We start from the raw sequence: 26,937 nt of genomic DNA, 5'->3' as shown, positions 1-26,937 counted from the left end.
GGTGACTAAATCAGCATCTTTCCACTCCACCTTCCAGGTCAGAGTGGTGCTGGAAACAACTGGGCAAAAGGCCACTACACAGAGGGAGCTGAGCTAGTGGACTCTGTCCTGGATGTGGTAAGGAAGGAATCGGAAAGCTGTGACTGTCTACAGGGTTTCCAGCTGACCCATTCTCTAGGTGGTGGCACAGGGTCTGGGATGGGAACTCTCCTCATCAGCAAAATTAGGGAAGAGTACCCAGACCGTATCATGAACACCTTCAGTGTAATGCCATCTCCGAAGGTGTCAGACACCGTGGTTGAACCCTACAACGCCACCCTTTCTGTCCACCAGTTGGTGGAGAATACAGATGAAACCTACTGTATTGACAATGAAGCCTTGTATGACATTTGCTTTCGCACGCTGAAACTCACGACCCCTACCTATGGGGACCTCAACCACCTGGTCTCCGCCACCATGAGCGGCGTGACGACCTGCCTCCGGTTTCCCGGACAGCTGAATGCTGATCTCCGCAAGCTGGCAGTCAACATGGTGCCTTTCCCCCGTCTGCACTTCTTCATGCCAGGCTTTGCCCCACTAACTAGCCGTGGCAGCCAGCAGTACCGGGCTCTGACGGTGCCAGAGCTAACGCAGCAGATGTTTGATTCTAAAAACATGATGGCAGCCTGTGATCCCCGCCATGGCCGCTACCTGACTGTGGCAGCAATATTCCGTGGCCGGATGTCCATGAAGGAGGTGGATGAGCAGATGCTCAACGTCCAGAACAAAAACAGCAGCTACTTTGTCGAATGGATCCCCAATAACGTCAAGACGGCTGTCTGTGACATTCCCCCCCGCGGCCTCAAAATGTCTGCCACTTTCATTGGGAACAGCACAGCCATTCAGGAGCTGTTCAAGAGAATCTCTGAGCAGTTCACGGCCATGTTCCGGCGTAAGGCTTTCTTGCACTGGTACACTGGTGAGGGCATGGATGAGATGGAGTTCACTGAAGCCGAGAGCAACATGAATGACCTGGTCTCAGAATATCAGCAATACCAAGATGCCACTGCTGATGAGCAGGGGGAATTTGAAGAGGAAGGAGAGGAGGATGAGGCTTAAGGCAGTTGGTACCAGAGGAACTCTACTAAAGCAGGCATGTGGTCAGAATGAATTCTGATAATGGTGATAAAGCATGTTCTTCTTTGCCGTGTACTTGATTATCCTCTGTCAGCATTATGTAACCTTAAAGATCTCTATGTAATAATTGTCAAGTCAAGTTTGACAGCTTTGATCTTAAAGTTTAAGACACATAAAGGCATGTGTTCAAAATAATGTCTCCTGGTTTGTTTCTTTAAAATAGGTCTCCACTTCTCATCCAGCATACCTTTTTATATATAGTCTTGTTAACTTCACATTCAATGCTTCTTGATATGGAGTTAAGTAATTGCTACATAACAATCTTGATCCAGTCAAAGACAGATTTAATGCTGCTTCACTAGTTACTTTTTTTACAGACAAATTAATCTTTGCCATGCACTACTTGTTTACCAAGCAAGATACAGTAAGGATCTTAATCTACCTCTAACTGGCATAAATGCAAACAATTTCCTTTTACAGTTTCTTATAATGGAGAATCAAACTGCTAATAAAATCAGTGACATGACTCCGATGGGCCAAAGAGGGGGAATATAATCATTAAATATACTAAGATAACCTTACATGCACTTAATTTGTTATATTATTATTAAATTTGTTCTATTATTGTAGGAAATCTTCTGCTAATTTGTTGAATTCTTCTGCAAAGCGTAAATGTAGATTGTGCTTTCCTTCTGGCATCAGAAACAACCTAAAAAAGATAATCATGTAAACTCTAAACATATACTAGTATATACAACACATAGGGCCACTGCATAACCATGGTAACAAAGTGCAAAATTTGAAGCAACTCCTGAGAGGTTTTCTTTTTAAACACTCTCCAGATTTCCTTGGGTATAAAGTCAGAATCTGGCTCCTCAATTTAATAATTAGCTGAGTTATTCTTAAAATTGACTCCTTGATGGTCTACCACTAGTGCCTACAAATCTAAATGCCATCTCTGGGGAAAACAAATTCCTGTTGGATCAGGGTAAAATGTTAGATGAGCTATAATTGTGAATCTCTGGGAAACTTTCTCTTAAGTCAGCTACTTGCCAGAAGCCAGATACTTGGTTTCCACTAGCAGGTGTAGAGGGTTAACATTCCAGAGGTAGCATGAAATGTTACAACATCTCACTGATGCCTCCTATGAGGCAACACTGGACTAGTCTCTACAGTACTTACCTTCAGGGAAAAGAGCAGGGTGATGATGGTCATGAGTTGAAGTGATCCCCGTTTTCAGAGGAGGGAGTTAGCAATGCTAGAGTGGATGGAGGAGACTCATGGTGAGGGCAGCATGGCACTAAGTGTACCAGCTAAGTAACTAATGGGTTGGGCTGGGTATTTCTTAAATTTTGCTAATGGAGCAAACCTGTATACATTCTGTATGAATAGGGAAGCATGTAAAGTAAACTCTTAATTTTCATTTTGACAGAGGTTAAACCAGCTAACTAAACAGAACTTGCCTGTTTTGCCTTCATAAAAATGGCTTCTGTTTTCCTAATCCTACTCTACTGCTAGTCTGTACTGTCTGTTGAAAATAGTAATAAAATGGAGCTCTAGCTGACTGACTATTCACAGCTAGGAAGAGAATGAAAAGCTGTATTCCACATGCTAAGAGGATGCATTTCCACAGTTTCTGGATGAGGTGAGCACTACTTCATGATTTTGGGTAAAGGGGTTGAGAGTAACATCTCTGGACATATTTGTAGTCTGTACAGTTTATTATGCCAAAAACACTGATGCACTTGAGCAAAATAGTTGACTGTCATTTAGTTTATTATGAGACCAGTGCCCAGTAGTAAAATCTCAGTAAATGTGTAGATAGAGCAGCTATGCCATTAGCATTCAGTGCTACTTGATATAACTAGGCTTCCTGCTCCAGCCCTAGTATTTCAGTGCTCTGTTAGCTCTGCTGAAGGGGATAGCTATTAGATATCATATGGCACAAGGAGTGCAGTGGCAGTAATTCAGATGGGTGGAAGTGGTCTTAACTACACAGTTTCACTTTTAGATTAATAGATTCCAAGGTGAGAAGGCACCATGGTGTATAGTTCACAGGCCACAGACCTTCCCTAAAATTAATTACTAGAGCATATATTCTTTTATTTAAAAAAAATATATCCAGTACTGATTTAAAAATTGCTAGTGATGGAGAATACACCATAACCCTGGAACTCTATTCCAATGGTTAAGTACCCTCACTGTTAAAAAATTTACACCTTTTATTTCCAGTCTAAATTTGTCTCGCTTCAACGTCCAGCCACTGGATCATGTTATACCTTTCTCTGCTAGATTGAACAGCCCATTATTAAATATTGTTCCCCATATATGTACTTAGACGGTAATGAAGTCACCCCTTAACCTTCTCTTTGCGGTCCTTGAGTCTATTTATCTTAAACAATTTCACTATAAGGCATGTTTTCTAATCCTTTAATCATTCTTGTGGCTCTTCTCTGAACCCTCTCCAATTTATCAACATTCTCCTTGAACTATGGGTAATAGAACTGGACACAGTCTTCCAGCAGCAGTTGCAACAGTGCCAAATACAGAAGTAAAATACACTCTACTCCTGTTCCAAGGATAGCACTAGTCCTTTTGACGATGGTGTTACACTGTGAGCTCATTATCAGCTGATTATCCACCCCCACTCCCAGCTCTTTCAAAGTGACTGCTTCCCAGGATAGAGTCCCCATCTTGTAAGTATGACCTGCCGCCTTTGTTCCTAGATGTACACCTTTACATTTAGCCACATTAAAATAGGTATTATTTGTGCCCAGACTGCTCTATATCAGTGACCTGTCCTCTTCATTATTTACCACTCCCCAAATCGTTATCATTGCAAACTTTATCAGTAGTGATTTGTTCTCTTCTAGGTTATTGATAAAAATGTTCATAGCATAGGGCCGAAAACTAATCCCTGTGGGATGCACTAGAAATGCATTTGCTCGATTGATGATTCCCCATTCTCAGACGTTTTGAGACCTGTCAGTTAGCCAGCTTTTAACCCTTTTAGCTCCTTCCTCCTTTTTTAAAAACAGTACTATAATGTAAAAAGGGTAGTCTGCACTGCTCTCAATGTACCATTCTGGGGATGCTTTGAAACAACTCCATCAGTGTTTGAGAAATTCTGCCTAAAGATTCTCCATTTCCATATTGTGTGTTCACTTCTTCCCTTCCCAGAAGGTGCTTCAAAACTGTGCAGCTGAAGGTATGACTCACCGTGACCCTTTGATGTGCTTGTGAAGATATTCAGCGTGAAACTGTGGTACCAAAGGGTCTTTCCCACCATGTATTATAAATGTTGGACACTTTATGTGAGGCAGTAAATGTTGACAAATGTTACCTGAAAAACATAAGTTAAGGTTATGTTCTTATTTTAAAAATATGAAAGATTAAAATGGAAAAAATTGTTAGAAACTAGGAACTTCTATTGTATCTCTTATCACTAGCACCCATTGGCATGTACAATGTAGTCACCCTACCACAGAGGGATAAGCAAGTGCCAAACTTGCGCTGCCTAGCATCAGTACAAAAACATCTTTTCCCAAAGATGAAATACATAATATACTTCTACTTCTGTGTGATGAGCTGTTGACTAATGAACCATCAGTGCATGAAATATTTGTGGTACCCACTTTTCTAAACATTCTAACTCGGGGTCTCAAACATGTGGCCCGCAGGACTATTTTCTGTAGCCCGCGAGCCCCTCACAGCTCCCCCAGTGTTTACCTAGAGCGGCTCCGGAGGGACATGCACCGGGCTGCCTGCCCTGTGCCGCTCTGGGAGAGGCTGGAATGTGTGTGTGTGTGGGGGGGGGGGGGGCGGAGGGGCTGTGTGTTGCTTTTGCTTCAGGCATCACCCCCAGCAGCTCTAATTGGCTGGGAACGGGGAACTGGCCAATGGAAGCTGCTGGGGGCGGTGCCTGAAGCAACAGCAACACACAGCCCTCCCTTCCCCACGTTTCAGCCTCTTCCCGGAGCTGTACGGGGGCCAGGCAGGGAGCCTGCCCTGCCCCTGGTACGCACCGAGCCAGATCCTGCCCCCCGAGCCTCTCCTGCAGCTGAACCCCATGCCACACCCCGACCCACTGCCCTGAACCCCCTGCCTCACTGCTCCTGCACCCCGACCCCCTGCCCTGAACCCCCTGCCTCACCCTGCACTCCTCCTGCATCCCAACCCACTGCCCTGATCCCCCTGCTGCACCCTGCACCCCTCTTGCACCCCAACCCCCTGCCCTGAGCCCCCGCCACACCCCCCCTGGGGGCAGGGAGGGGGCAGAGTTGGCATGGGGATTTCGGGGAAGGGGTTGGAATGGGGGCAGGGAAGGGGTGGGAAGAGGCGGGGCAAGGGTGGGGCCTCATGGAAGGGTTGGAGTGGGGGCGGGGCAAGGTAGGCGGAACAGGGGGTGTCAGTAATGCGGCCCTCAGGCCAATGTACTAGTCCTCATGTGGCCCTCGTGGTCATTTGAGTTTGAGACCCCTGTTCTAACTGCACGTAACTAGACAATGCATGGATTTCTTGGCTATAATTTCTCTCTTCAGTCTCTGAGATCTATGCCATCTCATGTTTATGCTACTGTTATTCTAGGTTAGCATGCTGCAGGTTACCTGATAAAAATTAAGTATATAAATATACAGTAATATCTGCTCATAATGGACATTTCTCTTTGTAATAGGTGTCCACCTAATATAGAATTAACCAAACCAGTCAAAGGTTTTTTCTGTACTTAATTTCATGTAAACAATAAAATAATGTGCATTCTGCTACCCCTTTCCACACACCCCCATTATATTATACTACACAGCAATACAGTTTATGCACTCTTGGGCCAGCTTTCCATTCTTGGCTTTGTCTCCTGCTTTCATGAGTGAGTTTGTGGGTAAATCAAGGAGGGGAGAAACTGTTTCATTTGATATTCTAGACATTCTCAAACAATCTACTTTCAATTTGCAAGGCTTTCCTCACAGATAGCAGCAGCCTTAGAACCCAGTTCAAGTGTCTATACTCATGCTGGCCCAGCTCTCAAGTCACTCATGGCTAGTTTAAATAATGCTGCCTCCCCCCTATTGCCTTATTTTTTCAATTATTGCCCAGTAATCATTTTCACTTGGTGCTTTTCATCCAAGGATCTTTAAAGCACCTTTTCAATGTTGTTTAAGCTTCAGAACAGCAAGTATAGAAAGGTGAAGTCGCTTGCCCAAGGTTACACAGTCAGGAAATAGACCCAACCGTCCTCTGCTTTAATCACCAGATTGTACTTCCTCCCTTAGCACAGTTGGTATGCTTTGCAGGAACATTCTTCAGTTTTGCAGCTTTAAGCCACTCATGCAGTGTCTCCTTGAATGTCACCATCCTCAGTGAGTTTATAATTTATTTTTAGAGTTGCTTGCGCCATCAGCTTTCCTGCCTATTCATAGCAAATAGTCTTGAGAAATTTTAAGAAACAGGCTGTGTTTGAGCACAAGTTTTTGCTATTCTACTTAAGTCATGTTCATGCATGATTTTCTTTCATTCAAACTGGAGTTAGTCTAGTGCTTTTATTTGTCCCTTTTCTTGATTTCATCCACTGGTACCTTGATGCATAACTGGCTCTCAGTACAAAAGTAGCTAACTGCCTTTCACAGATGACCTAGTGTACACTGGATCTGATCGTGCAGGGTGTTGACGGCTGAGTGCTGCCAACTATTGCTGACTTCAGAGGGAGCTGAGAATGCTCAGCACCTTCCAATGCTCGGTCCAGTTACAGCACCTGGGAAAGTCAGCCAGTTGTTAAATGTTTCCAGGGACACTTAATTTCATAGGTGCTGAAAATTGTGGCCACTAAAGGATGTGACTATGGCTGTCAGCCAAGGTTTCACTGCATATATGCCCCAGAGTTATGCTTACCCTTATCTAAGGGGGTGTTATTTTTTAACAAAATGACAAGAGGACTGGAATACAACTTAAGATGCCTCCCTACTGGGAGAAATTATGGTATCAGCTGACTGGCATCTCTCTTACAAGTCTGACTGGATTTGAAGAAGTAAAATGTAAGGAAACACTTTCCTTGCAGTCATTTGATGCCTACTGTCTATTCAGAACCATTGTCAGATATTTACTATTTTGGTTATAAGGACTAAAGGAAAATGCACAAAAGGGAATCTTGGGCTCTTTGCCTTTTGTGCACCATATGTAGTGTATATATTTGCATTCCGTAATTTAAAAGCAAATTTGCTATGAAATAAAACAGAAAATTGCTGTTTAGCATTTAGGGCCCCATCTTGTTTACAAACTTCTCTCTAGCAAGAGTTTATTCCCAAAGATTTTTGAGAGTCAAGCTTAAAAATAACATGGTTGGTACTGAATTATAACTGACCTATTTTAGATGCTTTATCTTTGGCTGTATTATTTTAACTATGCTTTGTTAAATCTGAACTACAAATCTTTGAAAACCAAACTTCCCTGCCCTGCTTTCAATACCTACTGCTACCTGTAGCCCAAAAAGCATTCGTTTTATGGTTTCTATCTCATATCTCTAGAGTAGAAAATATTCCCTCATTGTAAGAAAATTGAAAATGAACCTGAGAAGAAACTATCCAACTATATCTATTTAAAAATGATATTTTAGTCAACCTAGCTTGTGGCAAAGCAAAGGCAGAGACAATTGTCAGATAATGATTTCCAAAAGCTCTTTCCTCCTGTTCATCACTTAAATTCTGTGAAGTGTCTGCTGTATTCATGAGTGTGAGTCAGCTGGTTCATAATACTGTGTGGTGTGTGCATCTATTTCTTCCTTTGTTGGCTACTAAGCAATGGTGAGAAATTTTTATCTGCAGCTTTTCTGCTGCTGCAATTGCAGGAATCTTACCATCTGGCTTGTCAGCAAACTGAGATATTCCATCTACCCAGGCCTCACATGTTTTTGCAAAATATTCATGTCCGTACATTTCTTCCATTTGTTTCCTGATCTTTTCACTCCATTTTGAAACATCTCGGATAGCTATGTAAAATGGCATTGAATACATTAGACCCTTTTCAATAAACAAATAGCATCCACATAAATATGTGAGTGTGCATTTTAAGAGCCAATTACAAATGTACATTTCAGATGCAAAATTCTGTTAAATGTTTTTTTTTTTTTTAAACCATCTGTGGAAGGGGAAAAAATAAATTAATTTCAATGTCTGCATCAGAGTCCTTTCTGAGTTCAAGTTGCAAATTAATTGTTGCTACCGTGTTTGCAAGGGCTGGACAAAGGCTGCCTGCAGTGGGAGGGAGGGAGGAGAGCTTGCAGGATGAGACACCAAAGCATGTACAGTCTCTTGGGTGGAGTGGGGGAGAAGAGTGTTTATCTGGAGTCAAAGTTCAAATCATATCTATTTTTATAGAAAAAGGGTAGGGTATAGATGCCCCGCTCTAGGACAGCTTTTTGCTCTGGCCTCTGGATTGAAGCTGGCACATGGTTATTCACCAGTGTTCAATGTCAGGAAGTCTTTACTAAGGCATTCCAGCAAGCTGACATCATGGTACATTTGCCACATTCTTAGAGGAAAACCAAGACCTGCCTACTCAATGGAGTCCTGCTGACTCACTGCATGTTACGCAAAGCTGTACAAATAATCTGGAATTCTACTTTACTCACCTGTTTGACAGGTTTAGAAATTTTGTATATCTCCAGCTGTCAATAATGCCCATAAAGCACATGTAGTTGTCACTCTTGGGGACCTTACAGAGAAGCAGACTAATGCTATCACAACAGAAAAGGAGAGATAACTGAAAGCTCCTGAGTCACCAGACAGCAATGACAGTGCTAACAGAGAGCTCTTAAAATGGCTTCTGATAGCGTGGGAAGGACTAAAGAGTTCAATAAATAATAATATGAAATACAACCTGTTTGACCAATCACAAGGCAGTAGTGACTAAAAGATGTTCTCTAATAGCTCTTCACTGATATATGGGAAATGAGAGCGGTCATCCCAGTCCAGTTGTTACTGAACAGATGTCTCCTTCACAAAATCTACCATTTTATTTGCTGCTGTGGTTGGTAGTCTTAGTAAAGAAGCAAAAAGTTGAGAGGGCCTAGAGACCAGATAACCCTCTTCCACCCCTTCATGCTTCTCACTTTTTTTTTTTTTAAATGGCATTTCTGAGCTCACTGGTGCTATTAGCTATTTTGCAGAGGAGTGCCAAATAGTCATATCCTGCACCAGTTAAATCCATAATAAAACTCCCATTGAATTCAGTGGTGCAGGACTGAGCCCACAGATTTGAGATCAACAATATAAGAGACCATGTAAAAGTGAAATAGTATTTATGCAGTTGTAGTAGTGGCTAAATAATCAGAACTATGTTTCATACTGGAAACACAAGGCTTCACATTTGTGCACAAACACTTTTGTTCTGGTATAGTCCCTTCACTGGATGCTCTCTTACCACTATCACAAATGATGTCCCTTTTCAACAAAATGGCAGTAGCTTCATTAACAGTAATTGTAAATAAGTATTTGACTTTCAAATGAAATGTAGAACATATATTATCTGAGAAGTACTTATTCATGTGAGCTCTTTGCTTAAGGCAAACAAAGTGTGTACAGCCTTCTCTCTTCAAATCTTTTTTGACCAACCTAACTCTTCTTTTTTCAAAAATAAATAAATAAATATAAAATAGCTGTCTAAAGTAGGAACAGATTTTTCTATATACCTGGAGAAATGTGCCCTTGATTCTAAACTAAGAAATAGCTCCGTCTGCCCATTGGACTTTCGTAACCAGAACAGCATCGAATTTGGATACAAAGCAAATTATGAATAATTTACAATAAATAGCAATATGCAATTTCTAGAAGAAATAATTTTCCCAGACATTTCTCAGGTCACTGAAATCAGATTTTTTTTTTTTCTGCATGCTAAGTTAGTTTCTTTGTTTTTCAGCCTTCGTTTTGCTGGAAAAATTGCAGTTAGCCAGAAATCAGAAATCCAGGGTCTCTTTACTTTACAAAGCCTTTTTTTTTTTTGTCAATAGAGCAAAGAATTTCAAGGGAATTAAAGTGGGAAAGGAAACACGGGTGATTCATTTTTTCCTGCACACAAATGAACTTTTTTATTTTCTGATTGTGTATTCTGACCTCAGGAGGGGAAAAATTCTTGCTCATTATATGCTAGAATACTAGATATTACACACTTTAAAAAAAAGTTTTGCTGTTGTTCCTAAGGAAAGTTTTTCCTTATTCTGTTTTATTGCACCTATGGTGGGTTTTTTTTTTTTGGGGGGGGGGGTGTTATTTTAAAGGATCAATACAAAGATAACTGAAGAGGCCTTAGTATGATACAAGAAAAGACTAAGTTATTTGCCATCAGACATTTCTCCATTCATGCAATTAATACTTACCATTGTAAAGCTTCAGATCCTCCTGAGTGACAACAGCGTTTGCTCCCCAAACAACTAACTTGTGGATAAGGGTTGGATGTTTTGCAGCTGCTATGAGAGCTGTAATCCCACCGTCACTCCATCCCAGCAAAGAGAACTTCTTAAACTTCAGTGCCTTGATTGGTGTGAGAAAATTACAGTAAAAATCACTGGCCTTCACTACTAAACAGCTGTATCTACCTGCAGTCAAATGTTTCTTGAAAACTAACCACTTCAACCAAAATCTCAAGTTTAGTTAAATTACAATTAACACACAACTAAAATGCAAATAGAGACTCCTTTACATTAAAACAGGCAGCAATTTAAAAAAACCCTATTTAAAGTAAAAGTGAGTGTGATGCTGCTAGAGATTCTTGGATTGCCTTCCTGTAGATTTGAAGAACCTGTATGGCAGTGGGTGACTGCATCTTAGATGAGACTGTGCCCTGGTTTACACTAGGATTTTACATCCGAATAGTACATCTCTTGGGTGTGAAAAATCCACACGCCTGAGAGATGTAGCTGTACCGACCTAGCCCCCAGTTTAGACAGCAGTAGACAGAAGGAAGAACAACTTAGCTACTGCCTCTTGGGGAGGTGGATTACCAATACCAATGGCAGAACCCCTCCTGTTGGCATAGGTAGTGTCTATACTGTAGCATTTTAAGTGTAGACAAGCCCTGAGAAGCAGTTACTAAGCAGTCTTAGAAAATATAAAGGTTAATAAAATCTGGAAAACAAGAGCTGGCTTGCTGCCACTTGTTGTTAAATATCTATTGTGGGTTTTAGAGAGTGTATGTCTGTGCGAGCTACCTATACTGGCCAAACTTTTTAAAAGCATCCACTAATTTAGAGTGCTTTGAATTTTGGGTGTCCAACTTGAAACAGCTAGGGTCTGATTTTATGAGGTGCTGAGCACTCAGAATACCAGCTAGAGTCAATGTAAGTAGCTGTGGGTGCATTTCACCACTGAAAACTAGGCTTAGACGGTCCAAGTTTTAAAAAGTAACCACTAAATTAGCTCCTGCGATTGTGTGCACCCAAAATCTGAGTACTTCAATATCTAAGCAGTTTGGTACAAATCCACCTTTTTGTGTGCTTAGAGGCATGGTTTTGGCATGTGTTAAATGTGAAGCTGGATTGAAGCCACTTGGAAAACTTGATCTGAAATTTGAACTGTTCTTGGTTATAGCGGTATACTTTAAATACTGCTTCATGATGAGTTTCAATTAAAAATGTTTATGTTGAAATGACTGCCTTCTCCAAAAGGAGCAAGATTGTAGCCCACAAAGACCTTAATTCATCCTGTGTACTCCCCCCTAGGGCTTGGGAGATTCTAGGTCACATTCTCTGCTGCACCAAGATCCACTAACAGCAGGAGGAGGGTGAGAGGGCGGTGGGGACAATCAGGGAAACAGTTACGGCTCCCTGTTTCTGTGGGCTATCTTGTGCTGGCTCCGGTCCTGTAGTATGACTGCATTTCACTTGAAATTACCTCCGTCCAGGGCCCCATACGTAGTGTGGCCATGTACAGTATGATATAATTGCAGATTGTTTTAAAGTTGCTGTATAACATAAGCTTTCATTTGAGTGAAATGTAAATCAACACAAGTGATGTCTACCTGAGTCTGCAGTCAGCCTGAAACAATAATTCGGAGATGTATGAACTAATCCCATTTGGCTCAATGGGATGTTAAAACTGAAGTATCAGAAGGTTTTAAATATCAATATTAACAATCTCACTGCTGAAAATTTTAGAAGCAATGCTAATGTGCTTATTGGTCTTTGTTGGATGTAGTGGTAGGCAGTGAAGCAGGCTTAAAATGTTCTTTTCCCATATTAAATTCTGCTAGTAGTGTTATAAAGAGGTTTTTATTTTCAGTTGGTAGATGGTAATATAAAGTACTGACACCTGTCTTAAGCTGTTATATTGTTCTTCAGAGTCTCAGCTTTCATTTTATGAAGAAAAACTTATAGCAGTGAGTTGGGAAGAAAATTTCAAAAAATATGAACCAAGTCTAACAGAGACAGATGCTAGAGGTTTAGTCTACATTACAAAGTTTTGCCAGCCTAGCTATAACAGCTAGGAGTGTGGACAAATATCACACCCCCTAGCTAACAAAGCTATGCCTGCAAAACCTCCAGGCTGGACACAACTATGTTGGCAGAAGAGTGCTTCTGTTGGTATAGCTAATGTCATTTGGGGAGATGGTGTAGCTATGCCAGCACAACTCTGTCTTTTGGTTTACACTGCATCTCCACAAGGGGGCTCTGTCAGAATAGCTAAACCACTATATGGCAAAGGATTTGTAGTGTAGTCAATACCAGAGTCTGTAGAAAGCCAATAGTTCTGAGGGCTTGTCCACACAGGAAAGTTATACTGGTATAAGCTAAGATGAGAATTTAAACTGATATACCTAACTCTCCATGTGGACACACTTATTCTGGAAATCCTACTCTTCATTAGTAGGGCTGATTCTTTAGCTCAGGGGTCAGCAACCTCTGGCACACGGCTCGCCAGGGTAAGCACCCTGGTGGGCCGGGCCAGTTTGTTTACCTGCTGCCTCCGCAGGTTCGGCTGATCGCGGCTCCCACTGGCTGCGGTTCGCTGCTCCAGGCCAATGGGGGTGGCGGGAAGCCACGGCCAGCACATCCCTCGGCCCGCGCTGCTTCCCGCAGCCCCCATTGGCCTGGAGCGGCGAACTGTGGCCAGTGGGAACTGCGATCGGCCAAACCTGCGGACGCGGCAGGTAAACAAACTGGCCCGGCCCGCCAGGGTGCTTACCCTGGTGAGCCGCATGCCAGAGGTTGCTGACCCCTGCTTTAGCTACAGTGCTACTATACAGTATTTGTGAGAATGTATAAACAAGTTAATCCATGCTTCATAAGGAGACTTGGCAGAATTTAATTTTTTTTTAAATAATTTCAATGGATAATTTTTATTTTAAGCATTTTTAATTTTTATCAATTTAAATGTTCAGTTACAGGAAATTATGGTGGGGGTTGTCAGACAATTATTTAATGACAGTGGATGTTGATATTCAAAAAGATAAAGCTTTATAGCCATTAAAACACAAATTGTCAACATCACATGTCAAAATATACAAAGTAAACAGTCTTTATTCAAACTCTAATAAGTTCTCAACCAGCATTTTTTCTTTCTTTGCCTATATGTAAGTTTCTATTGATGGAAATAATTTTTTTCATCAGTTTGTATAAAGTGAAACCAAAGTTTGACATTTAATAAAAAAAAATCCTTCCAAGCCTATTCATAAGTGAGATTTCAATAATCCTTTAATATATGTACTTATAAACATACAAATCTTCAAAAGTGGAAGATATGCTACACTGTTTTCTGTTGCCAAAAAATCTAGTCAGTTATACTCTCAACTTTAGCACTGAATAAATGTGGATGGGATGCTTCCCTGCTTTCTACCAGATTGAGTACAAAGCATCTGATTAGAATCATAATTATAATACATAATGATGTACTCCTTTTGAGGACAGCATCTTTTTTCTGTCATGCATTCATTAAGTGTTTGAAGAGAAGCAGGTAAAAGAGGAGTTCCAAGCTTTCATATTTGGAAGCCTGTCACCTGCTCATGATAAGATTTTTGTTCTGGTTGGCCAGAGTGGTACTGGCTTTGTACGTTAGTCTGGTTATACTGTAAAGCAAGGGGCAGCTGGATTTCATGACTAGGGGAAAACATTTCTCCTATGTTTCCTGTCAGACTTATTTTGGTTCAACTAATCTCCTTATGCAGTGTACTTTAGGAAGGCTGCATTTTCAATTTCCCATGGTTCTCCAAAGTTGCTGCTGTGAAAAGAAATAACTGGCTTCGCTGTCCAAACCCTATCTGATATTTTTGGAACATATTACATTGTCAGGATTCTTAACATGGCCAAAGATACTGTGTAGTTTAACATAAGGAATTCCACTCACAAGTTGCCAATATCGTAGTTAACGTTTTATTGTCAGGCTTTCCTTTAGCATTAATTTGGCACAGTTCTTATAAAAACAGAACAAAACAACAGCACAACATATTTTTCACTTTGATTCTATAAATCAGGTTTAAAAAGCAGGAGGATCAATGACAGACATGAGTCATGTTCTTTGTACTCAGAATAAGTGTGTACATTATATTCTGTGTGGATTTAGGAAGCCTCTGACTCCCCATTCTAACTATTTCAGGAATAGACCTTACAATGGAAATATGTCAGTTTAGTTTGCAGGATTAGACGTTAAACATCTTAGGTTCTTGCAAAATGTCTTAATTATCACCCACTAAAGAACTTGTCAGCTACAATTATTAACCGTAGGTCTTGTTTTTCATATATAGTTTTCCTGGACTTCATGCAACTATAAAGTCACAAACATTCTGGGGCAAAATATTCTGGAATAAGATTGTGCTGCTTACTTACATAATTAATTCCATGGCTAAATCTTCTGTGTGATAAAAGAGAGATGGAAGAAAAAAACAAGCTTCCCAAGCAGAACATATTTCCATCCATTTTAAGCACTTTTGCATAATTTAATATCAGCAATTACTACTGTAAAACATATAATCCTTGACTACGCCCCTCCCCACCACCATTAAGGAAAACCAGACTTTATCTCAGAACGGATTTACCTGCATCAGATCAACAGCATCTCTTGCATCTCTTTCAAAGAAATCTGGAGGAAAATCTCGAGCTGGAGGGATAGAATGTCCATAGCCCCGAGGATCCCAGGCAACTATTGTGAACAGCTGCTTGTTCATAGATTTGAGCTGTGGTCCAAAATCACTTTGACTACTCCCTAAAAACATTATGTCCTGATAAATTAATCGCCACATTACAACTACCCTATACATGCTACAAATGGACTTCATAAATTCACTTAGTTGGGACACCTACCAGTGAAGAGATTTAGATAAATAGTATGGACCATGACCACTGCTTAATCACAACAGTATGAATAAAAATTTTGCTGAATGAACATGTTTTCTTCTAGTGGTATCAATGGGTAAGTATTGGTTAACCAAGTAATATACCCATTTTAAGAGTTTTCTGTAGCACCCACTACTGTAGGATCTAAGGCCTTGATTTGGCAATATTTTTCATACACATATTTTCAGACATTTTTTAAATTGGTGGGGTGTTAGGAAATCAGTTGGGCTGTCTGAGTGTAGAGGATTCTATTGGACTATAATCTCTATGAACACAAGGGTTGAGATAGCAGTTTTGTGATCAAACTTATTTAGCCCTAGTATAATGTGTTGAAAGACTGTAAATACAAATCTCATCCTAAACGGCTCTACACTTCTAGAATTTAAAAGTGGCTGTTAAAATACTTTTAAAATTCTGATCAGAATACCCCAAATACCTCTTTTACATCAGTAAGAGTAACTGGAGACATGACAAAACCAGCGGAAGTTTATGGGAGCACATGGGCTCTAAAAAATAATCTCATTACCTCCACCATCTACAGCAGGGGTCGGCAACGTTTGGCACGCGGCTCGCCAGGGTAAGCACCCTGGCGGGCCGGGCCAGTTTATTTACCTGCTGACGCGGCAGGTTCGGCCGATCGCGGCCCCCACTGACCGCGGTTCGCCGTCCCGGGCCAATGGGGGCAGCGGGAAGCCGCGGCCGGCACATCGCTCGCCTGCACCGCTTCCCGCCGCCCCCATTGGCCCGGGACGGCGAACCGCGGCCAGTGGGGGCCGCGATCGGCTGAACCTGCCGCGTCAGCAGGTAAATAAACTGGCCCGGCCCACTAGGGTGCTTACCCTGGCGAGCTGCGTGCCAAACGTTGCCGACCCCTGATCTACAGCATGGTGCAATTAGCTGATTATATTAATGGATGAGTTTTCTTCCCTTGCAATAACATTTAATGGCCACAGCCAGAAGCAGAATACCAGGCTAGATGGAGAAGAATTGGACTGCCCTGGTATTATAAATCAACTACTAATTTTATTAGTAGAAAGTGCTGTGATCCAAGTGCTTGATGCCATTAAAAAGTGGGTTACTTTATTTTTAAGGGCACCTTATGAATAGTCTATAAAGGATAAATGATTAACCACTCATTAAAACAACTATTAATCAATTGACTCCGTGGGTCAATAGGTTGCTTATAACCATCTATAACACAAAGTCTCATGTCTCTAATATGCTATTAATCATTTAACATTTTATAAAATGACACCAAAAAGTATGTCATTCATTTTTTTACTAAATATTAAAACATACCTGCACTAACACATTATACACCAAGCTTCAGCCCAAAGACATTTAAAATAGGTAAGACAACAAAATCTGGCAACTAGTGTTTTAGTGGTAATAATTAAACTATAGCATGTACATTTCAAAATAAAACTATGTATACATTGCAAAAAATCAATTTTGAATTCATACATGTGCCTTTCTTGACTTCTCTCAGAAACAGGATCAATATCAGTAATGAACAATTTAAGAATTATTTCCCCTACACCATTAAAATTAGACAGTCCCTTTTCTTCCTATTTTTTTGACACCATCTCTCCAGAAATGTCTCCAAAGGGAGAGGTTGCAACCACTAGATAGACATTCCTGGCCATTGGTGCACTCTGAGTCTCCAAAAGCAGCTGAGAATCAAATATAACTGATGCATTATGAAATTGAATAACCAAAAGGTGAACATAGACGCTTGTTAAAAAAAAACAATATCACCTCTGTTATTTTTCCCCTTCATGAGAAAGCTCTTGTTTAAACAAGATGTAAACGCTGCCATCGTATTGTTCATTATTATAGCTGGAATTGGAAGGCACTTACACTCTTTTTAGAGATGATCATTCATTCAGTCCTTATATACTAAAATATAGAACACAATGGACCTGACTCTCCATTGTTTGTACCTTGTGTAGTCATTTGCACCTGTGCAAAGTGAATGTACAACATTACTAAATCAGAATGGTAGCATTTTACACCCACTTTGTGCTGGTGGGAGTGACTACAGAAGGTGCAAGGCAATGGAGATTCAGGCCTAGAATGTTTGCATTTAGAAGGTCTCTGGTGTTCTAGATAAGAATAACTTTGTAAAACTGGTAACTGTTTAAAATAACTTTGATTTTTCCTAACTCTACATGTACCAAATTCTAGTTTTTAAAAGGTAATGCATAAAAAGGTAAAAAGTTGCTGAAAAAGATCTTACAAAAAGAGTACAAAATAGCTTTAGAAAAATCAAGAAAAAAGTACTGATATCAAGTCCTAATATGACAAAAGTTCCTGACCTAACATCCCAGGAAGAAGCAGAACTGCATGATCCCCTTGTCCTGTCTGTTTATAATGCAGGGGCACTCCATTCACTTTGATTTTAGCAGATGTTATTGAAGTACTAGAAGAAAAGAAAATTATTCAACAAGCTAATATCTCATTACAGTGCAGTCATTCAGTGGACTATGCAGTAATTACTAATGCTAGACACTGACAACACAGCCATATTTAAAGGGTTCTGTTTGCCTTTGTGGGGGAAGGGGAATGTGAGAGAGAGAAAGAATCAAACAGATTGCTACTGGAAAATAGAGGCAGACTACATGGGAAGTCAGGCATGTGACATTTTTACTTTATAATACTGTGCAGTTCTGCAAAGTGTCTTTTTAAATAATTTGTATCTTTTGGAAAAAACCAAAACGTTTCAAATCTGCATAACATTCTTACTGAATACCTCCCCCACCCCCACCCCCCAAAAACCTTCAGACGTAATACTGCCTACCCTCCCCAGCACAGAGGATGACAGGACATTGCTTGCAGCAGGAGCCAGTGCTCTGTGGCAAGATGGAACATTGGGAGATCCAAAAAGGAAAAGAGGTAAGTTCTAAGTTCTGAATGACTCTTAGCCTGGCTATTGGAGGTGTGCAGCACATTACTAAAGTTATTGGAATGTTGTTAAAATCCTTGGTATATCACTTTTCAGCACTTCGTTCTATACAGTGCCCAAATGAAGTGACAGATACAGTAGGAATAAAAGCAGAAAAAGGATTAGGTCTAGTTTGTGAGATGGACTGCGCATCCACATAGGGAAGCAAATGGGGAATAAGGCACTCCCCTTGCTGCCCTGAGCAAACTACCTGAGTCCAGGCATGCAGGTTAAAGGGGCACTGCATTCCTGTTTAGTACCCTGCCTTGCCCCTTGAGTAGGTGTGTCTGGAGACTAGGCAGAGAGCCTTGGCTTTGCACCTCCTAGGAACTGGCCGGTATAGGTAAGCTAGCATCCTAGGGATAGGAATACATTATTTCCCCTAAGTGCAAGGAGGTAACACCTCCACTTGTATGGTTCCTGTGTAGCCCTTGCTGCTGGCATTTTTTTAACTACTGTATCATAATCATGTTAAACTATGGTGGCTTCGGTATGTCACGTGATACTGATGGTAGCACAATAATGGGAGATTTTAAGAAACAATCAGTGTAACTACAGCTTTAAGTGCCTACAGAAGTGTGTTAAAAACAAACAAATGTTAAAAGGAAATATCACTGTATTACTGAACTGCTTCCAAATGGCTGCTGTTGTTGCTCTGAACCTCATCCTCTGTTGCTACATAACAGAACGTGGTTTATGGTTACTTATGATCCAGTTGTGTAATGAAAAAACCTACGACTGGGGGCGGGTGGAATCTCATCATACAATTCAATTCAATGTAATCTGAGCAGAGGGTATTGTTCAATTAGAAAATACATTACTGTGCAAAATGTTTCAACAGGAAGAAGTAGCAAAGTAAACCTTCAAGATTACAAAAGTCAGTCACAAGCATAGGAAAATTAACAGTACAGAAAAATTCTAAAGGATGAAGATACTTGTATTTACATAGTTTGGAATTCTGATACCATCATCAGATAATTCTTAGAGAGATCATTGTTACATTGACTGTTAGGCCTTTGCTAACCCGCTACATATTTATGGAAATGTAAATTAATTTGATTTTTAATATGTATTTCTACTTGGAATATTAGATGGTTTTAGACCCTAAATGTTTCCAAAGTGTAATCCATGAATGCAGGAACATGGTGCAGTAGAATTTGATTTATCCAGAAAAGTGATTATTTTTTTCCCCTCGAGTCTCTTTCAACTGACTGTTGAAGCCTGTCCGTTTCAAGTGGCTGGAGCAGAGAAAGGAGGTATTAGTGCCATTTTGAATAATGACCTCTTTTTCTACTCTGAATAGCAAAAATCTTGCTGGATATTGAGGAAATAAAGTACAAACCCATTTCCCATTGAAGAGGCAAGATAACTTGATTACTTTTACTTTTGTGTTAACTTCTGTTCCAGCCACACTAGAACTCAAATATGCAAGTGTGGGAGTTTTCTTCTATTCTACTCTCTGTAGGTTCTTATGTAGCTCTCATCACCGTAGTACCTGAGCACCTTATAGTAGTGCATTAAGTGGCATGAGTAACATTGGTCACTTGTTTTTTTCTCTCTCTCCTATCCTATCTTTTTCTTTATTGTATCACTATATGTTGTATTTGGAGAAGGCAAGACCAAAGAGGTGCACCTGGAGTGGAAGGTAATGAGGTTTATGATGGTGCTTAGTTCCTGTGGGAGTTCTTTCCACAGTATCGGACCAGTCCCTGAGAAAGCACTGCACAGATGAGCTTTAACCTTCCAGATTATATCTTCACTGCAGAAAGAGGTGTGTTTTTACATTGAGAGAGCTAACCCAGATTAGCTATGTGAATTTAAAATCTAGTGGAGACAAGGCACAGGTAGTCTTTTATCTCAACTAGCTACCTCAAGGTAACACTTACCTGTGCCATGTCTCTACTAGGATTTTACATCTAGAAAGCTAATTCAAGTTAGCTAGCTCCATGTAATATCACACCTATTATTTTGCAGTGAAGACACAGTCCTACTCTCTACTCTACGCTACTACTCTCAATCCTGGCCAGTCAAGGGAGCACTCGCTACTGGCAAAAGTGCTTTTTTTAGGAAAGCATTCAAGCATGTGCTTAAATCCATCCCTATTCAGGAAAGCACTTACACACATGTTTAACATTAAGCATGTGCATAAATCCCATTGACTCCAGGGGCTTAAATATTTAAGTACTTTTCTGACTAGTGTGAGTGTTGGCCCTGGACTTCTGAGCCCTCTTTCCACCCCTGTGTAATTTCCTTTTCCAGGCCAAAGGAACAGTCACCCCAAACTACAAAGGACAGCTTCCTCAGTGACATGTATGAAATACATAGATGCTCTACCCTCCTTCTTGCTTTTTCTCCACAAGCTTCCTAGTGCTCCATAGCCCATGAGATTTACCTAATTGTACTTCTATTAGTTAACACGTGTAAAGTTGGAATTGTACGTTATGGTATGATAGCACCAGATCTGTATTGCACACAGGAATATTTGGATCCCACAAAAAGTCTGCACTTTAACCTGGCATTAATACTGTGTATTGGAAGGTGAGGAGAGGGCACAGCATGTTTGCAAAGAGATGGGGTGACAGTCTGAGATATTTATTCATTTTCCCATTTAAGCAAAAATGTTTTTTCTAAGCCATAATCAAGGAGGGAGATAATACCATCGGGCAAACAAACTTCTATTAGTGCATTTGCACTTTGTTATTTAAACAGGATACTGTGCATATTTACACCATAACATTGTTGTAAACTTTGAGGTGGACCTTCATCAGGAAATGTTTTTTGAAAATACCTGCCATTTGGTGCAATCTGGGGCATTCCAAAAGCCAATTCCTGTAAAAAAAATCTGCTTTTCAGAAGTATTTTATGAGCCTCAAGGATGTAGTCTACAATGTTTCTAGCCGTGTCCATAAAAGGATGAATGCCACCAAAAGCAAGGACATCACTTCAACCATTCATTCAACTACTAACATTTGAACAAAGGGCAATTTTAACATAGTCATCGTGTGAATGACTGAGAAAGCACTTTAGAGACAGTGACAGATCAGACATGAGGTATTAACCTAAGTAGGAAAGGATAGTTGACTGAAGTGAGAGATTATTGTAATTCCATATTTTATCCACTGTGAAATGATGTCAATGGATATCATTAAAATGAGCTGCGAGAATAGTCCTGGCAACTGGAATTTTAAATAATTTTAAAAGGCTTTGGTTTTTTGGCAGTAAGTCATGTCTTGCTCAAGAGGATAAAAGACCAATTTCTAAGTTTCAGTTTAATACCATCCTTTTAACTGCACCAAATATGAAACATCAGTGAAACTAATGTTTTTCTACACTTTGTTTTCATTACAGAATGTTGTACTTTGATGTTGTTAATGATCTTTAAGTACAACACTATTCTACGATTTCACTGTATGGTTCTTGTCTTCTGGCATAGCTCTGTATTACACACTTACCTCATTCAAAAACAGACATAGGAGTTTGCATTTTGTCTTCCAATTAATTTATATCCTAATAGTTGCAGTACTCTTTTGACTAACTTATCTCACTTTAAAAAACAAAAAACACATATGGACGTCTCACCATTTGGTTATCTAATGGTTAACCTTTATTCATTTTACTACTTTACCTGCCTTAAGTATCGTGGGTGAAATCTTTGCCCCATTGAAGTCAACGAGAGTTTTATTTGCTTTTTTGTAGGAATGTTATTTTAAAGCATTAAGGTTGAGAGAAACTTTCTTTCTATGCCACTCACAAAACAACTTCATGATTTAGTGAGATTGTTTTGTTCTTTATTAAGCTTTGACATTATTTTTACCTCTGTTCTAAACACGGAGGCTGGCATAACCCCCACCACATAGTTTACATTCAGGACTGATTTCAGGACTGAATTACTTTTACTTTGAATCATTTTTCATAAAGCAACCCAAAATGAACAAACAATGGCTGTGCAGACTCCTATGCCTAATTCATGGTAGTGGAATTAAATTGCAGTCCTTTATTCACAAGAAGGCAGCCCAGACTGTACATAAACTAAGTGTTTATGTAACACAATACTGTAGTTCAGGGATCGGCAACCTTTGGCACGCGGCCTGCCAGGGTAAGCACCCTGGCGGACCGGGCCGGTTTGTTTACCTGCCGTGTCCGCAGATTCGGCCGATCACGGCTCCGACTGGCCGTGGTTCGCCGTTCCAGGCCAATGGGAGCGGCGGGAAGCGGCGGCCAGCACATCCCTCAGCCCGCGCCGCTTCCTGCAGCCATTGGCCTGAAGCGGCGAACCACGGCCAGTGGGAGCCGCGATCGGCCGAACCTCCGGACGCGGCAGGTAAACAAACCGGCCCGGCCCACCAGGGTGCTTACCCTGGCAAGCCGCGTGCCAAAGGTTGCCAATTCCTGCTGTAGTTGGTAATGGCACGTACCAAACTAAGGCGCTGATCCTGCAATTAGATCTATATGCTCCATCTACACAGATCCTTTGAAGATTGGGGTGCAAGTCTGGAACTGGTTTTCATGACTATGGCTCATACTGGAAGAGTCATTATGCCATTTATAACTCAATAAATTTTGACTACCTGTTATGGGGATATGTTTTAACAAATTAATTTGACTATTAAAACTGATCAACCAAGCTTTTTTGTACCTACTGTAAATATCTATACATATAAACCAAGTTTCATAACCAAATATGATGCAGCTAAATTTTTGAGCTCAGGGTAAGAAGTGTGGCATGTCCTTTGCCCAATTTTTGAACAACACTTATTAATAGAAAGCACAGCCTATTTAAAAAAAATAGTAAAACACAGCACTTGTCTTTTGATTTAAAAATTCCATTCCATGCAGCTTATTTGACTATATCCTTCACTATGGTGAATAAGCACTTCAACTCAATTTTAACTAATCCTTGTAGGAACATTTAATATCCCATTGCTTGAAACCATTTTAAAAATTCCAAAAAACCCTTCCTAACTTTATTGACAAAACTACCTCCTGTTGCCTTTTTTAAAGTGGGCACTGAAGTGTTGTTTTTACAGACCTCTGGAGAAAAACTATACTGCTTTCCTTTTTCATGTTGCACTTACACATTCTGTAGCCTTTCCCTCTGACTAGTTATTAACTTCATGTGAAGTGACCTTCTGCTGAATGTGTGATGCTGCCTCACACTTGCTCTTGAGCCAAGTAAAAAGAGACTGTTGGAATTTCATAGTCAATATATACAGACCTTTTTATCTGGATGAAGACCAAGTGAGGGGCTGCACCACAAACTCAGCAAATCATCACATTACTGTGAAGTTAATATGTAATCAGTCAGGGAAAAGACTAGAATCAGCAAATCAAAATGCTAATCTCAAAAAATTAACCACTCTATTTTTTTCAACAGGCTTGAGGTAGTCCATTTCACTCCCTGCTTAGAATAGGCAACACTCAGAGTGCTACTGGTTTGTCAAAAAACATTAGGCATAGTAGAAAAATGTTATTGAAGCATGTAAAAATAAGAGCAATTTTATTGCCTTTGCCAAACAACATGCCCAGGCATGTCTTTTATGACTTCCAAGATAAAATTTGCAGTTTTGTTTGTCCCATCTATGCATCTAAGAGATTCTCTGCTTCTTGTATCTTCCTCCTTGATTTTGACAGGAACAAAGGTCTTCTGTTTTGGAAGAACTGACTGTATGCACAGGATCAGATAGATCAGTGCCCCCTAAAGCCATGGTAGCTTGATAATGAAATGGAAATTATTTGCCTCAGTGGTAGTGTTGTGTGTGTGTTAAATGGGACAAAGTAATGCACATTGGAAAAAAATAACCCCAACTATACATACAATATGATGGGGGCTAATTTAGCTACAACTAATCAGGAACGAGATCTTGGAGTCATCGTGGATCGTTCTCTGAAGACGTCCACGCAGTGTGCAGCGGCAGTCAAAAAAGCAAACAGGATGTTAGGAATCATTAAAAAAGGGATAGAGAATAAGACGGAGAATATTTATTGCCCTTATATAAATCCATGGTACACCCACATCTTGAATACTGCATACAGATGTGGTCTCCTCATCTCAAAAAAGATATACTGACATTAGAAAAAGTTCAGAAAAGGGCAACTAAAATGATTAGGGGTTTGGAACGGGTCCCATATGAGGAGAGATTAAAGAGGCTAGGACTTTTCAGCTTGGAAAAGAGGAGACTAAGGGGGGATATGATAAAGGTATATAAAATCATGAATGGTGTGGAGAAAGTGAATAAGAAAAAGTTACTTACTTGTTCCCATAATATAAGAACTAGGGGCCACCAAATGAAATTAATGGGCAGCAGGTTTAAAACAAATAAAAGGAAGTTCTTCTTCACACAGCGCACAGTCAACCTATGGAACTCCTTGCCTGAGGAGGTTGTGAAGACGAGGACTGTAACAGGGTTTAAAAGAGAACTAGATACATTCATGGAGGTTAAGTCCATTAATGGCTATTAGCCGGGATGGGTAAGGAATGGTGTCCCTAGCCTCTGTTTGTCAGAGGGTGGAGATGGATGGCAGGAGAGAGATCACTTGATCATTACCTGTTAGGTTCACTCCCTCTGGGGCACCTGGCATTGGCCACTGTCGGTAGACAGGATATTGGGCTGGATAGACATTTGGTCTGACCCAGTACGGCTGTTCTTATGTTCTTAAAGATGTCACTAGGAGGGTTCCAGCACATTGGATGGAGAAACTGTGATCAGCAATGTGTGGTCTGCAAAGTATGTTTTATGACTATACTCTAGAGAGAGTAAGTCTGTACAACCTAATTCTCAGAAAAATACAATTTCAATCCATGCTGGTCAGAAATTGTGCTAGAATCATGCTAATACAGATTTGATCCCCTTGACCCCAGCCACCCTAACTTGCGGAGGCTGAGAAGCTAGTTTTCTGCCTGGTTATGTTGGCCAGCATATACAGGGCATCGGAACTAGATGTGAACAGTGTCTGAAACCTGTTTTAAAGAAGGTATGCCTCATTTCACACCACCCAACACAACTATATATGTACACAGAAAACTTGTTTTTAAAACAATGTTTAAAAACATTTCCTACCTGTAATGTAGAGAGGGCCAAGGCCGACAGGCCCATAGCCCTGAACTTCTGGGAATTACAGTCAATCAGTAGTGCCCAGCAGCCTGTGCTGGTGCATCTACTTCTAGCACAGCACTGTGGTTCTCTGCCCCCTAAAGCCTGGCTCAGCCTTGCACCCTCCATAGGCTGAAACCACATTTGTATTGTATCCACAAATCATGCTGCAGCATTGTGCTTTGCAGAAATGGGGCGCAATTTGTGAAGGACAAGGGAACGACACTTCAGTTTCAGCTACGCCACAAATCCAAGCTGGGCTTTGGCTGGGGGCAAAGGATTGTGGCGTGAAGAATGGATTGGCAGGGACAGCTTTAAAATTCAGCTGTCAACTTTCCCTTTTCCCTCCTCAGTCTTTCTTCCCTACCACATCCCTTAGCAACCCTGGCTGCTTCCAGGAGGCCGTTGGCCCCTAGTAGAGGAGCTAGGGGTGCAGCCTGGCACCTGGGGGGGGGGCGGGGGAGAAGGGAGGGGGAACAGGGACTCAGCCGAGAGCTCAAAAAGAGGAGAATGGGGGTAGGGGGGTGGAGACTAGTGACGGGTCCTTATATCCGAAGAAGGAAGCTAAGGAAATAAAGCACCCTCCCCCCCAATATCCCTACATAGCCTACTGCCAAAGCCCAACCCCCAAATACCCCACAGCCCGATCCCCCCAACTTTCCCCAAAGCACTACACCACTCCTTCCTCAAACCCCCCGGCTCCCCAGCAGCAGCACGGGGCTGAGACGCCCTGGGAGGCGGGGGCGGCTCCGCGCTGGCTGCGCCGCGGCCTGGCCGGGCAGAGCCGGGGCTGACTTTACCCGTAGGAGGCAGCAGCAGCAGGTCCCCGGAGCCCGAGCGGCGGCGCCCCGCGCGCGGCCGGCGGGAGCTGGGAGAGGAGAACCCGCAGCAGCGCCCCGCCAGCGCCCGGCCGAGCCATTCCCGCTCCCCGCAGCTGCCAGCCGCCCCGCCTCGGGCGCAGGGCGGGCCGCGGTGCTGCAAAGACCCCACCCCCTGGCTCCCGCGTCGCCCCACACGGGCCACCCGCCAGATCACGTTTTGCCCCAGGGTGCCTCCAGCGCCGCGCCGCTCTTCGGGGCGGTGGCTGAGCGAGGGCTGCGGGAACGGAGGGGACTCGGGCTGCTTCGAAGTGGGGCGAGGCTGGACAGGCCCCCAGGGGGAGCCCTGGTGCAGGAGCTGGTCCCAGGGGAGCAGCGTCTCCCGTCCCCCCCGTTGCCCCGTGTGCCCGCTCCTCCTGCAGAACGGAGGCCCCAAAGCTGAGTGAGTGGCATTGTGACCTGGTGCAGTGCCACCCATGTGCAGCTGGAGGGGCTGCGGGGCTTCGCCTGAGGGACCCCTGCATGCTCCTCCTCATTGCTGCCCTTGGGAAGGCCCAATGCTGGTGACTTGGCACCCCTGCCCATTGGCAGAATGAGTGTACGGCCAGGGCCGGCTCCAGGGTTTTGTCCGCCCCAAGCAGCCAAAACCAAAAAAAA

At 41.8% G+C, this 26,937-nt stretch overlaps 2 protein-coding genes across 2 annotated transcripts in view; one reads left to right on the top strand and one right to left on the bottom strand.

Moving 5' to 3' along the window:
* The window catches only part of LOC112107507 (tubulin beta chain), a 1,465-nt gene extending 157 nt beyond the window's left edge, over positions 1-1,308 (top strand). Inside the window, 1 exon segment of the mRNA XM_029913188.1 lies at positions 1-1,308. This exon segment is cut by the window's left edge and continues 157 nt beyond it. Within this exon segment, the coding sequence (XP_029769048.1) occupies positions 1-1,098 (1,098 nt within the window). The 3' untranslated portion in view covers positions 1,099-1,308.
* A 102-nt stretch (positions 1,309-1,410) lies between these two features.
* On the bottom strand, positions 1,411-26,424 carry LOC112107512 (valacyclovir hydrolase). The gene is made up of 7 exons (XM_026658741.2): positions 26,263-26,424; positions 17,746-17,849; positions 15,130-15,296; positions 10,481-10,634; positions 7,964-8,095; positions 4,336-4,459; positions 1,411-1,825 (listed from the first exon to the last, which is right to left on the bottom strand). Exons 1-7 carry the CDS (start codon positions 26,379-26,381, stop codon positions 1,738-1,740), a joined length of 888 nt encoding a protein of 295 aa, XP_026514526.1. The 5' UTR covers positions 26,382-26,424; the 3' UTR covers positions 1,411-1,737.
* Positions 26,425-26,937: the final 513 nt, after the last annotated feature.

The sequence above is a fragment of the Terrapene carolina genome, unplaced genomic scaffold, assembly GCF_002925995.2.
Source record: "Terrapene carolina triunguis isolate 2854851 unplaced genomic scaffold, T_m_triunguis-2.0 Scaffold55, whole genome shotgun sequence".
Taxonomy (NCBI): Eukaryota; Metazoa; Chordata; order Testudines; family Emydidae; genus Terrapene; species Terrapene triunguis.
The sequence above is the reverse complement of the archived record's forward strand: the minus strand, read 5'-3'. Positions and strand labels throughout refer to the sequence as shown.

Coding starts and splice junctions, on each gene's coding strand:
- LOC112107512 (XM_026658741.2), bottom strand. CDS start 26,381: ATGGCTCGGCCGGGCGCTGGCGGGGCGCTGCTGCGGGTTCTCCTCTCC. Junction 17,850..26,262: donor GCTGCTGCTGCCTCCTACGG/GTAAAGTCAGCC, acceptor CTTTTCTTCTAG/TACTTCAATAACATCTGCTA. Junction 4,460..7,963: donor GTTTGCTGACAAGCCAGATG/GTAAGATTCCTG, acceptor TATGTTTTTCAG/GTAACATTTGTCAACATTTA.